The sequence below is a fragment of the Alnus glutinosa genome, chromosome 11 (assembly GCF_958979055.1).
Source record: "Alnus glutinosa chromosome 11, dhAlnGlut1.1, whole genome shotgun sequence".
NCBI classification, from domain to species: domain Eukaryota; kingdom Viridiplantae; phylum Streptophyta; class Magnoliopsida; order Fagales; family Betulaceae; genus Alnus; species Alnus glutinosa.
This window is the reverse complement of record NC_084896.1, coordinates 14,107,917-14,122,507: the sequence shown is the minus strand read 5'-3', so window position 1 is coordinate 14,122,507 and position 14,591 is coordinate 14,107,917. Positions and strand designations below refer to the sequence as shown.

The 14,591-nt window shown below is 38.6% G+C and overlaps 1 protein-coding gene across 1 annotated transcript; it reads left to right on the top strand.

The window, feature by feature from the left end:
• Positions 1-458: 458 nt before the first annotated feature.
• Positions 459-1,192, top strand: LOC133882561 (vacuolar iron transporter homolog 3-like). Its single transcript, XM_062321762.1, has one exon. The coding sequence runs from the start codon at positions 521-523 to the stop codon at positions 1,154-1,156; it is 636 nt and encodes a 211-aa protein (XP_062177746.1). The 5' UTR covers positions 459-520; the 3' UTR covers positions 1,157-1,192.
• Positions 1,193-14,591: the final 13,399 nt, after the last annotated feature.

Below are 14,591 nucleotides of genomic sequence, written 5' to 3'. Positions count from 1 at the left end.
GGCCAAGTCTACAATCTTGGACCTTTTTTTTATTTAACTAAACATAATTAGTAGGACTTTTATTTATTTTATTTATTTATTATTTTTAGAATTAGGGGGATGGGGCGTCATGGCCCCTAGTTGGGTGTTTTACTGTTGGTCCGTCCCTGTTTTATATATATATAATCAGAGTCGGTATTGATATTTGAGTCTGTGTGAGAATTTTAATATTTAAAAACTTAATTCGTTATCAATCTAAGCAATTAAATTCAACTTTGCGAATGCTCTCTCCCCCCCCCCCCCCCCCCCAAAAAAAAAAAAAAGACTTTGAGGCCGGGTGTGAACGCATTAGGTTCCAAAGAGACGACCCCACTTTCCACCTGTTTCGCAAGTGGACACCTCCACGTCCAAACCATACGAATCCTTGCTACATAAATAGGGCGTGTGCCTTGCACATTCCTCCATATCTAATCCCTCACTACTTTCTGATTACTCCTACTCCTAGTCCTAGCTACTTTCTTTGCTTTCATTTCTTCCATACATGGCGGCCAATCAAACCAAAGCTTTCGACGTTGAGGGACAAGTCCAAGAGGGAGAAGAGGAAATAAAGGTTTTCGATTATGCCAAAAGAGCACAGTGGCTTAGAGCTGCCGTATTGGGCGCCAATGATGGGTTGCTTTCCACTGCATCCCTAATGATGGGAGTTGGAGCCGTTAAAAAGGACGTTAAGACCATGATCCTCACGGGTATCGCCGGCTTGGTCGCTGGAGCGTGTAGTATGGCCATCGGGGAGCTCGTCTCTGTTTATTCGCAGTACGATATAGAAATGGCTCAAATGAAGAGAGAGGGTAAGACTGAAAGCATGGGAGCCAAGGAGTTAGAAGCTGAGAAGGAGAAATTGCCGAACCCGTGGCAGGCAGCCGGAGCGTCGGCCCTTGCATTTTCGGTGGGGGCATTAGTGCCGCTGCTCGGGGCTGCGTTTGTGAAGGATTATGTTGTGAGGGTCGGGGTGGTGATAGGGGTTGTAAGCTTTGCCTTGTTAGGGTTTGGATGGTTAGGTGCAGTGCTCGGGAAGGCACCTGCGGTGAAGTCGTCTTTGAGGGTGTTGGTTGGGGGATGGCTCGCCATGGGAGCTACTTTTGGCTTAACCAAGCTCGTTGGGTCAACTGGACTCTAATCATCATCACCATATATATATATATATATATATATATATATATATATATATATATACACTGGCCAATGGCCATAGCCCGCAGGCCGCAGTGATCGATCTCTAGTCTTCAAGTTTTCCTCTTGTTTACTTTTTCAATTTTTTCTTCCCTACGTATAAAACGTACGTCTTTCAGATCTTGCAGTGCCTGCTGATGGTGCAAATTAAGAGATATATATGAACTGATAAATATCGATCTTTCTCAAGTTTGTTTCTTCTCTTAGATAGTTTTGAAATAAGAAGAAAACTGCTTTTTGTATTTAATTTTATCTGCGTGTTCATTAGTATATTTAATTATCTTAAAAATAGAAAAAAACAAACTAACAATCCGCTTGTTTTCATACATAGATACTCACACTTTGGTAAAAGTAAACTCAGCTTTAATTGGTTACCGAAGAACAAGGGGCCCGGCCGCCAGTCGCCAGAGGTATATTAAATTAGATGCTATACCATTAAATCAATGTAACATACTAATTAACATCACCACGAATGACCCACAGCTAGCGAATGATCACTATTTTAAGCAATATTATTCCATCCATTGTCGGCAACAATTTTTCTGTCTTTAATTTGTTGATGAATATTCTCGACGCGATAACCGTCACAACAATTTGTTCGCATGATCAACAGCCCCCTTATGCATGCATGCTTTATATACCATTTGACCTATAAATTATATGCATGAATACTACTATTACTTTATACCTATTTATCCTCTTAATTGTGTATGTAATTCGTGAACATATGCGCAGTTCTTTGGAAAAAGGAATAACCATTACTAGGAATGAGAGAATGTAAAATGTAATTGCGCACTTAGCCCTATTTCTTAGTTTGGTGACAATATATTTGTTGTAATTGAAATTGCACCAAAATTATTAAAATACCCAAGAAAAATCCTTAATTTGGTGGCTAACCACTCTAAGGAGTGGCCGACCACCATGGCAGAACCATAGCGGTAGTCACATCATAGCAGAACCATGGTGGAGCCTTTGGAAATATAATGGACGTGAGGGACAATGTTCTTCTACGTTAAAAAGCAATACATTTAAGCGTGTACTTGGGGTTCTTCTAGTTCCAGTTTTAGCCTAGAAATTAAAATGGTTCTTGTTTGCATCGTTTTCTTTTTGTGATTGGGCTAATTAGTGGAGCCTTTGCGAATGGTAGTAAGGGACGACGCTCTTCTACGTTGAAAAGTACGCTTTAGTATAGATTTGGGTTCTTCAAGAAATTAAAATGGTTTTTGTTTAAATGTATTAATTCAACTGGATCTCGAAGGATTTGTTTTGTTTACTGTGTATTAGAAATTAAAAATATTTTTCTTTTCCAGATTTTGTGTTTTTAGGTTTACAAAAAAAACAAAATAATAATAATAATAATAATAATAGGTTTTTTTATTTTGGGAAAACTATTATATTCCTTAAGGAATAGTTATTTATCTCATTTTTTATAAGAATAGTTATTCCTCTTCGTAGGAGAATAACTATTCCTATAGAATAACTATTACAAAAAATTGTGAACAACCAAAACAAAAAAAATATAGTTATTCCCATAAAATAAGTTGATTTATCATTTCATTCCAATGGTTTATTATATTCCGCATACCAAATGAGTCCTTAAGTCTTATAAACATAATTAATATATAACACACAATCATTTAGAGTATAATTAACCACATTAACTTAATTTAATAATTAATACTTGCATTATAAATTAAGGGTCCGTTTGGGTTTGTAATTTTAAAAAGTGTGATTTAAAATCACGATTTTTAAATGTGTCATTTGAAAAAAGTGATTTTTAAAAACGCAGTTAAGCGTTTGGCAAAATCGCAGTTTAGCGTTTAAAATCGCAAATTAACCTTTAAAATTCTGCGTTTTCAAAAAATCATCATCTTACCTGCGATTTGAAAAGGCAGATTTTCTGCGTTTTCAAATCGCAATTTTTAAAAACGCAGTTCCCAAACGGTTTATATTCTAGGATTTGGTTTAAAATCGCACTTATTGTCTACGAAATCGCAATCCCAAACGCACCCTAAGGTACGGTAAATCGAACATATTTACAAGCCTCCAGGTTTAATAATTAAGTGCATGGATTCTACTGGATAGCTCTAAATCTTTTAACAATGCCATTCTTGAGGATGTATTTGTAATTTCGTATATATAATATAAAGAAACAGTAAAGCAATATACAAGACTTTAATCTTTATTTTATTTCTCTAAACGTGAAAAGGCGTTTAAAATTATAATTAGAAATGAAATTGTTAACTATTGAATAAATGGAGCATATTTATTTTCATGGGCCATCAATGCTCTCTTAGAGATCGGAAATACTACATGTCCTAATTATGTGTTGTAGTATTTTTTTTTTATTTTTTTATTTTTTGTTCTCTCTCAAAGTGAATCTTATTCTCGGACAATTTAGCAACACGTGTAGTTTCTAGATATCAAGAATTCAGTGATTTCCAAGGATATTATATCCCATGGAGAGAAAAAATACTGCAGAATATATATATATATAAAGAAAAAGGTGCCCCGAATTTAGGAAACAAAACTGGGTGGGAGTGCACCTTTGTTTAACTTTTACTTTTTATTGGAGTGGTTTGGGAGGCAAGGATCTGACGGACCTAGAGGGAGGCGCACACCAGCTAGTACTCAAAGAAAGTTATGGTGAAAGGCCAAATATATATATACCAAAGTGACACGTACACAAATGCAATTTTCATTTTTGGATAATTGTACTGTTATTTCATGTGGTATGTTATAATTATTTTTCACTCTCTATGGTTTAAAAAGTACATGGGAGGTTCCTGTAATATGCAATAATTACGTTTTACTCCCTATGTCAATTTTCCGTCCACCATTTTAACGGAATCTGTTAGCCTTACACGTCAGCGCCACGTGTCGCCAATAAGATGGTGACACGTGTCCATCTTCATAGAAAATATAAATTTATTAATAAATAAATTTATTTTTAAAAAAAAATAAATAAATAAATGGCATTCAAGGGGTGGCCGCGCGCCACCCCCGGCGGCCTCTGGGGGTGGCGTGCGGCCACCCCCTTGCCACCTTTTTCCTTTTTTTGTTTTTGTTTTTTTTTTTTTTTTTTTAATTTTAATTTTTTAAAAAAAAATAATTATTTTTATTTATTTTTTAATAAATTTATATTATTTTATTAAGATGGTCATGTCAGCGCCACGTGTTGCCAATAAGATGGCGACACGTGGCGCTGACGTGGCATTTGACGGAATCTGTTAAAAATTTTAATGGAATTTGACTGTAGGGATCGATTTGTAATTATTGCATATCACAGGGACCTCCCATGCACTTTTTAAACCATAGGGAGTGAAAAATAATTATGGCATACCACAGGGACCAACGATGCAATTATCCCTTTCATTTTTCAGCTGGTGGGATACTTTTCTCACTTTAAAAAAACATTTACTATTTATTTAGCTGCGAATCGGAGCCGAATATACCTCAGGTCAGGTATCCGAGTTATATTCTTATAGGCATATACAATTCATACATAGTCTCTCATAATTATAATAAATTTATAAATTATTAACAATTTGCACATAATTACTGTACATCTCATGCTTGTTTGTAGTTTTTGTTGGCTGTAGTCTGTTTGGACGAAGTACATGGTTATCCCAGGGACAATAGCATCATGATGTCATGCATTACCATAAAGAATCATATCCTGAACCTCTAAAGTAAGTAGTCTTGGTTTCTTTTGATAAAAATCCACCGGCCAGCTAGATACTCACGTACCTTTCGTTTAAACAAACAAACAATTAAACAAAGGAAGACGTGTGGCCTCCACATGAAATTAAGCTCAATATATATCCTTTCAAATATCTTCTATTTTATCAACAAGGATTACGTACGTCTGAACCATAGAAAACCAAATGGTATAGTATAAATAAGTGGGGTTGGCAATAAAGTCACTCAAAGTAGGCGTGCTATCAATTAACCGCGCGCTTTAATTTATTCGTAATTTCATCTTCTTTGATAGTAAGACTAATTAATAAGTTAATAAGTTGTATGAGCGATGAGAAGGGTATATCTTAAATGATTCCGTCATGTTAGATATTGCAACATCCTCAAACTTGACTTGCACAATAAAAAATATTTGCATTATTACTAAACCCCAATGTAATTTTATCTTAAATAATTGGGTTACATACCTTTGATTCTTCTATCGTAAACGAACTTTACAAAAGACGGTTCGGTTTCAAAAGTCTTGTAAGTAGTACTTGGCTTAAGTGCAAAAATGGAGATGTTCCTTCCGTCCATAAAATTAACGAAAATATACATACTAATCATATATTGCCATGTGGCCATATGCCTCATTAGCTAGCTAGCCGGGAGGGCAACGAAGCCTAAGGTGTGAAGCAACGTACTTCATGATCCAATGAATTTCCTCAAATCGGATGACACAATGATTGAACCACAAAAGTCTCCAATCAGCCTAGATTAACCATCACTAATGGTGCAACATTTAGCGGTGAACCTTCACTCCCCTTACTTTCTTCGTTTGACACCGCAAAGCCCATTCGTAGCCAAACAAAAGCAACACTAGCACAAGGAGAATCCTAGCAGTGTCGCCCTTGAAACTCTATAGCCTGACAATCAGCTAATCTAAAAGACACCGAGGTGTCCGACAAGTAGAAGAAAGTAACTTCGTCCATGACTTAGTAAGTAAATGGTCACTAAACTGATTTATGCAATGAGCTTAAGTAATTGTTCGTAACCTTTAATATTAAATGTGATTTTTTCATAAAAGTAGGAATGTGTTGTCTCCATTATTACACCATTAGGACAATTATGTTCATTTTTGAAATAGGGTGGTATAATCCTAGTAACAAGTATAATGTCCAAGAAGTTAATTAGACATTAAGAACAAGACTTAGGCTAATTAAGTAAGAGATTATGAGAAAATGTGAGAAAAACACTTAGAAAATACTTAAAAACGAATTTTATGTGTAGTGTGTCCGAACGGGCTAAGACATGTGTCCGAACGGGCTTGGCAGAAAATCCATGTTCGCAGCTGTGTCCGGACGGGCCGGCGGACGCAACCCACAAGGAATTAAATCGCATGTGCATGTCCGAACGGACTAAACCCGTATCTAGACGGGACTTACAGAAAATTCCCATTTGCAACCCCTAAAACGCGTGTCCGAACAGGCTATTATCTCTCCCTCTCTCACGCCAACTCTCATCTTGGGTTTTTGCCATAAAACCCTCCAACCTCAAATCTGACCTCGGAAACGTGATCCTTGAAGCAAGATCTACGTTTTCACCGTTCAATTTGTGGTAAATCCAAAAATTAATGTTTCTTTAGATTTTGTGTAGATTCTTGAGGGATTGAGCCTGATCTCTCAATGTTCTTTAGGTATTGTGCATTTTGGAGCATTCTAAGCAATCTCCAAGCTTTAGGTCAAGCTTTGGTGAATTTTAAGGTAAAGGTACCAAAACCCTAGTTTTTGGTTTAAGTGTTTAAATTGTGGTTTTAAGTATCTAACCCTAAGATAATCTTATGGGTTAGTATTATTTGTTAAATGTTTTTCAAATGGAACCCTAGAAATTCTATAGGTTTTCCATGGGTTTAGCCTTGAGTGATTCAAGAGATAAGTCGGGATTTAGAGTTAGAAATATTATGTGTTGGAATTAATGTGTCATCACAATGTATTGCACAATGGTACATTGTGTGGGTTTAGCGAAGAATTCCTTCGTAGCCAAATCATCGAGCAACCAAAGTGAGTATTTTACTCACTGAGAACTCGTTATGTTTTATGCCAAAGAAATGTTTTGTAGATGTTTTATGTGCATTGAATATATGAATATAAAATGATGAAAAAGCATGATGATATGATTTCCACGTGTGATAACATGTATGATGATGAATGATGAAAAGGGCATGAGATGATATGATTTACATGTGTGATAACATGAACATAGAACCCATATAGTGTGGAAGCACTAGCATGAGATGAGTTGCATGTGGGATAGCATGAACACAAAGCACGGATAGTGTAGAAGCACTAAAATAATGAAAACATGAACGCTGAATAACAAGTCCTAGGATTGAGGCCTTGCAGGCTAGAAAAATAGTAAGATCAGAGAGTTGATGCTTCTGGGGTCAGAACAAGTGTAAGGCCAGAGAGTTGATACTTCTGGGGTCAGAACAAGTGTAAGGCTAGAGAGTTGATGCTTTTGGTATCAGAATCAGTAAGGCCAGTGAGTTGATGCTCCTGGAAACAGTAAGCTCAGAGAGTTTATGCTCCTGACTTCAAAGACAGTAAGACTAGAGAATTTATAAAACCCCGCCTTTTACAAAAAGGGGTAAGTGAAAATTTCAATTTTGCACGTGACATTACGATGTCATCGGAGTTATAAAATAGCAGTGGAATATAATTTTTACATAAACTACAATACTCTAGACATTTATTGTAAGTCCTTTAATTTTATTTACACTAATTACAACAAAACATGTATCACAAACGACATAAAAGCATACATGGAAAGTTTACTAAATACAAGTAAATCTCTAAATATGTTACATGCAAAATAATACAAACATTGATAGTTACAAGACAATAAAACCTAGCTACGTTAACTTTAAATCTCATAAGCTAGCAGATAATCCCATCCATCATCTTCTGAACCTGCAACAATGAATATGTGAATGTGGATGCTCCCACAATCCCATACTGAATTTGTGTGAGTCAGTTGATTCAATAATATGATGCTTACTACTTATTTAAGAGTACATAATGCAGTTGTATGATGACAATTTTATATGCAGAGTGTTAAACAGTTAAATTTAGTTCTTTCACTCTTCTCATTCTGAGTTGTTACTCGATTACCGGGTATCCTCGGAGACGTTCCACCTACATTACTTTTTATTAACATAATTTTGTACTAGCAGAGACGTTCCTCTCCTAGCACTTTGAGAGATGTTCCTCCTAATATTAATTATTATTGTTTTCAGTACAAGCAAACGTTCCTAACCTAAACCTTTGGGATCCATTACATCTCAATATTAATAAGTTCATTATTTAACATTATGCAATATTAAATAAACTATAAACATAATATTATAAAAATAGAATCGCACTAGTAAGTAGTTTATACTTACAACCCTTTGTGCAGTTCTGAGTTCATCATCTGCATTAAATATATACATTCATAGGACATCATTATTATCACCCATAAAGTCACATCTAATATGACACTTAATTTTATCATGCTTTACTCATACGAAGTTCCATACAATCAACATCTGATCATCTCAAAACCTAACCTTCACGAATACCAACATGAATACCAATTAAAATTCATTTAATCTATAATATTGATAGAGTATAATAATTCTCTAATCTTTCACCATTTAAAACATATTAATTTATAACCACTTATCTTTATAAATAGAACTATAGAAACTCCAATTCAATTGATCATTTTAACTGAATCAGTACTAATTAGGATTATAGCACAACAAGATACTTAAATCTCATGATCAATTTTAGGCATCAATCCATCAAGACTATAAATATTAAACGATCAAGAACTTAATTCCCAATCTGTCCCGTCAGTCAAAAACAACCAACACTTATTCATCCAAACCACCACAAGGTAAAAACACCTTCATACAACTACAGATTTTAGTTTAATTAAAACAAACCAAAATAAATACCCAATCTCTGAAAATCAGCAACTGAAATAGTACAAGGAAAACACACCAAAATAGAACCTCCAACCCCATAATAATTCAGTCAAAACATTTTTCAAAACATCATACAATTTTCACCAAATAACTTTCAAATCAGCAAACTCTCGGCCAAACACCAAAGCTACAACCCAATAGTTCCAACATGCACACCCACACAATCGGAACATCACAAGTGAACAAGGAAAGCATCACAAAACAGGGAATACTACCGATTCACACATACAAGGGTTCTACCCAAAAATTCCATCAACAATTGATTATACCCTAAATCAGAATACCCATCAACAATTTCATAGGCACAATACACAACTGGCCGGAACACCACACCACCAGGTTCACCGGAAGTCAGCCTCTAGATCCACCAAAAAACCGGTCTCTGTTCTCTCTCGAGTTACCCCCCCTGTTTCTCACGGATCTCTCCCTCCATCTCCCGATCTCTCACTTGGGTCTCATCTCTCTCTGATCTCTCCCTCTCACTCGGTCTCTCTATCTCTCGATCTATCCCTCTGATCTCATCTCTCACTCTCATTCTCTCCCTCTGTATTTCACTCTATCGTCTCTAAAAATTAAAATATTGACTTCTAATTTTAACCAAGTGTGTGTGTTTGTGTGCAAAAAAAATATCTTAAATACGGAATTTAAATAAGACAAGATATTTGTTACAAAGTGAAAACTCTGTGAAGAGAAAAACCACTCCAGGGCAGCCAAACCCAGGAAATCCATTATCCAAAAACAAAGCTAGTTACAAGACACTCGTACTCACATACCCTTATGCAGTAGTCATACCTTTAACTCTGACACGAAGCCCATTGTGAACACTTCCCAACCAAATCTTCCACCTAAAGGGGTTTTTGATGGATTCCTTTAGCTTAGGGCCGACCCTAAGATAGACTTCACATGAACAACGAGCACACACCGGCAACGGCTTGAGAGCTAGCGGATCTTCGATTCTCCCTAAACACCCTCTCAAAGCACTATGGAATTGACTCTCGAATTCTTTCCAAAACACAAGCCTAGGGCCCTCTATTTATAGGCTTACAAGAAACCTAAAACTGCTGAGATTTGGGCTCTGGTTGGCGAGCGTCCAGACGGAAGTTAGCCACATCCGGACTGTTTTCTGCTATATCCTTTCAGAAACAGCATAATTCTATCTTTATCAGGTTCACGTCCGGACGGCTTGACCAAGCGTCCGGACGGTCTTCGCTAAAATCCTTTCCGCGTTCGAACGGAACTCTAGAATATTCTGAAATACTGGACATCGTTCGGACGTGTTGCCACGTCGTCCAGATGGCTTGCAGGGACTTCCTAACGGTGTTGACTTCTGAAATTCAACTCCTTGTTGAATACTAATTGATCTAGCATCCGGACGGTGTTGCTCTGACGTCCGGACGTCTTCATCGTTATCTGCTAGACACTGAGGAGCGTCCGGACGCCTTCAAAGGCCGGTTAGGATGGTTGCACAGGAACCGACTGTTTTGCATTGGAATTTGCAAGGACTCTTCATGAATATCTTCTAGATGCTTGTGATCAGTCACATGCTTTGATTTTGAAAATTGAAATTGACTTCTAAAAATAATGTGTGTGCAACAAGTGTCAACAAAAGCAAGCACAGCGGAAAGTAAAAGACACACAGATTTTTGTTGACGAAGTGGAAACTCAATCAAGAGAAAAACCACTCCGGGGCAGCCAAACCCAGGAATTCAACTATTCAGAAGACGAAGCTAGATACAAGATAGTAACACTCACATGTACCGATGCAGTGGGCGTACCTTGCTCTCTGACGTGTAACCCAACACGAACGCTCCCGAACTAGGTCTCCTACCTGAAGGGGTCTTCAATGGAATTCTTTACCTTAAAGCCAACCTCTAAGATAGACTTCAGTTGTAGCGCAGCACACTTGAAACGGCTTCAGAGGGATCTTGAACTTCTCTGAGCTCTTGTAGAATTCAATACCAAATTCTCTCAGTTCTCAATGCCCAGGGGCCTCTATTTATAGGCTGAGGTACAGAATGGGTGACTGCTGTAATATGTACGGACGCAGTCCGGACGGTAAACTTGGGCAGTCTGAACGGACAACTGTGCGACAGGATTTTCCAAAAATTTCGCTGAAAAGCTTTCATGTTTAAGACCTGCGTCCGGACGGTCGCACCTCCGCTGCAAGTAATTTCCATATAAGGCTTAGCGCGTCCGGACCAAAGGGGATGAACGTCCGGACGACAATTCTAGAACACGCAATTTCCATATCTACTATGTGTGCGTCCGGACGGTTGAAGTCGAATCGGCAATTTCCTTAACTGATGAGCGCGCGTCCGGACCAAGGCTGACTGACTTCCAGACGGTGATATTTGAATTGCGATTCTTGCCTTAAGGAGACACGCATCTGGATGGGATACCACATCGTCCAGACGGTTGATCGATCTTCCCTTTATTGGAACTTGGAAAGAATCTGAGACTGTTCGAGTACTGATAGGCGTCCGGACGGGATGCTGAGATGTCCGGGCGGATGCAAGCTGGAATAAAAGCTTCTCGACACAGTGTGGGGTTCGGACAGAAAAGATACGTCGTCCGAACGGATGATGCTGGTCTATCTAGTGTCCAGTCGGGATGAACATGTTGTCCGGACGGATGGAACAGTGGACAGATGGGCGTCTGGACGGGATGACATGTCGTCCGGACGGCTGACAGGGAATCTGAAATCTTCTATCTTTTTCGCAGTGCAGAGTCTTCTGAAAATGCTCTGACAAGTGGAATCCCTGTTTACAGCATCTTTACACATAAGTGATTTTGTCCAAACACAGAATGAGGCCAAAATACTAACAAACTCCCCCTTTGGCCATTCTGGGATAAAAATCACTTGACCGGTTTGGAAATACATTCATGGTCTAAAAATAAAAATTACTCCCCCTTTTTGTCATAAAGGGACAAAGGGTAAAACAGAGTAATAAGAAAAACCACACAACAGTTACTCCCCCTCAATGTCTCAGAAGGACAAGGGTAAACGGAGTAATAATATCCATAGACAAAAACGTTCTAAAATCCAAAACAATAGGAAAGTAGAGAAACGTCTGCAAATGGCCCAAAAAGAGAGGAACAAAAATCCTCCAAGTACCAAATCTTGCTCGAAAATTGAAATTGACTTCTAAAAGAAAGTGTGTGCAACAAGTGTCAACAAAAATCAAACACAGCGGAAAATAAAAGACACATAGTTTTTGTTGACGAAGTGGAAACTCAATTAAGAGAAAAACCACTCCGGGGCAGCCAAACCCAGGAATTCCACTATTCAGAAGACGAAGCTAAATACAAGATAGTAACATTCACATTAACCCAATGCAGTGGTCGTACCTTGCTCTCTGACGTGTAACCCAACACGAACGCTTCCCAACCAGGTCTCCTACCTGAAGGGGTCTTCAATGGAATTCCTTACCTTAGAGCCGACCTCTAAGATAGACTTCAGTTGTAGCGCAGTACACTTGAAACGGATTCAAAGGGATCTTGAACTTCTCTGAGCTCTTGTGGAATTCAATACCTAATTCTTGCAGTTCTTAATGCCTAGGGGCCTCTATTTATAGGATGAGGTCCAGAATGGGCGACTGCTGTAATATGTACGGACACCGTCCGGACAGTGAACTTGGGCCATCCGGACGGACAACTGTGCGACAGGATTTTTCGAAAATTTCGCTGAAAATCTTTCCTGTTTAAGAGCCGCGTCCGGAAGGTGAGACACTGACGTCCGGATGGTCGCACGTCTGCTGCAAGTAATTTCCATATAAGGCTTCGCGCGTCCAGACCAAGGGGGATGAACGTCCGGACGGCAATTCTTCAACACGCAATTTCTATATCTGTTATGCGTGCGTCCGGACCAAGAGAGGCAGAAGTCCGGACGGTTAAAATCGAATCGGCAATTTCCTTAACTGATGAGCGCGCGTCCGGACCAATGCTGACTGACGTTCGGACGGTGACATTTGAATTGCGATTCTTGCCTTAAGGAGATGCGCGTCCGAACGGGATACCACATCGTCCGGACGGTTGATCGATCTTCCCTTTATTGGAACTTGGAAAGAATCTGAGACTGTTCGAGTACTGATAGGCGTCCGGACGGGCTGCTGCGATGTCCGCACGGATGCAAGCTGGAACAGAAGCTTATCGATACAGTGTAGGGTCCGGATGGAAAAGATATGTCGTCCGGACGGATGATGTTGGTCTGTCTGGCGTCCGATCGGGATGAACACGTCTTCCGGATGGATGGAACAGTGGACAGATGGGCGTCCGGACGGGATGACACATCGTCCGGACGGCTAACAGGGAATTTGAAATCTTCTGTCTTTTTTGCAGTGCAGAGTCTTCTGAAAATGCTTTGACAAGTGGAATCCCTGTTTACAGCATCTTTACACATAAGTAATTTTGTCCAAACATAGAATGAGGCCAAAATACTAACAAACTCCCCCTTTGGCCATTCTGGGACAAAAATCACTTGACCAGTTTGGAAATACATTCCCGGTCCAAATCAAAAATTACTCCCCCTTTTTGTCACAAAGGGACAAATGGTAAAACAGAGTAATGAGAAAAAACACACAACAATTACTCCCCCTCAAAGTCTCAAAAGTACAAGGGTAAACAGAGTAATAATATCCACAGACAACTTTCTAAAATCCAAAACAATAGGAAAATAGAGAAACGTCTGCAAATGGCCCAAAAAGAGAAATAAAAATCCTCCAAGTACCAAATCCTGTTGATCCACTGAAATCAAGTAACGGAGAGCAAACCGTATAAAAAGCTGGATTTGTACTACTTCAGCTTCTAGCTCAGGAAGCCAGGAACCACGAACTGAAAATCCTTCAATCTATTGATTTTGCAAAGCCTGAAATTGGTTATCCGCAGATTGACATCCTCTAAGCAACTGGTCTGCAAGATAACTGAGGAGAGTCACCACTGAACCTCAAACTGATGCAGATCTAAGGGAATGCTACGGAAGGCTATGCATGAGCTAGGGGAAAAAGCTCATCTTAATCCTGAGACCTTTGGAATTTGAACATCCAACTTCAACAACAGTCAGTTTTCCAAAGGATCCATCTGTCAAACATTGTGCTGGGAGCCGCTGGATATCATATTCCTAAATCAAAACCAACCAGAAATATCTCCAGAAATACCATTAGATCCTGTTAGTTCCAAAAATAATGTGGTATTTAACACGGCTGTCAAATGCATGCCAAAGAGAAATATAAGCAATGTAGCTACTCATAAGGCATAAATATATCATGATCAGCCCAACACACAGACAGAGAAGGATTCTCATGCACAATATCTCAAGAAAATATCCCAATCAACAAATATTTCAATATTCTAAAAGCACAAAAACTTAAAAGAATAACGGAAGACACAAGGAAAATCATGGGATGAGAAAAGATGTGCAGAGAATGCCAAAATCTCGGGAGAAATCCATGAGAAAAACACACAAGATGATAAATCAATAAAAATGCAAAGATGTGTGTATGTCAGAGAAAGAGAAGCAAGTCTTAAACCTATAGAGATCCTGTCAGGTTGTGCAACTGCTAGGTCAACATATGGCAAGACTGCTCTCGTCTGGACGAAGAATAGGTCCGTCCGAATGCTTCACACTTGAAAATCTGAAACTTGAGGAAAATATGCAGAAAAATATTTTTCCCAAAAG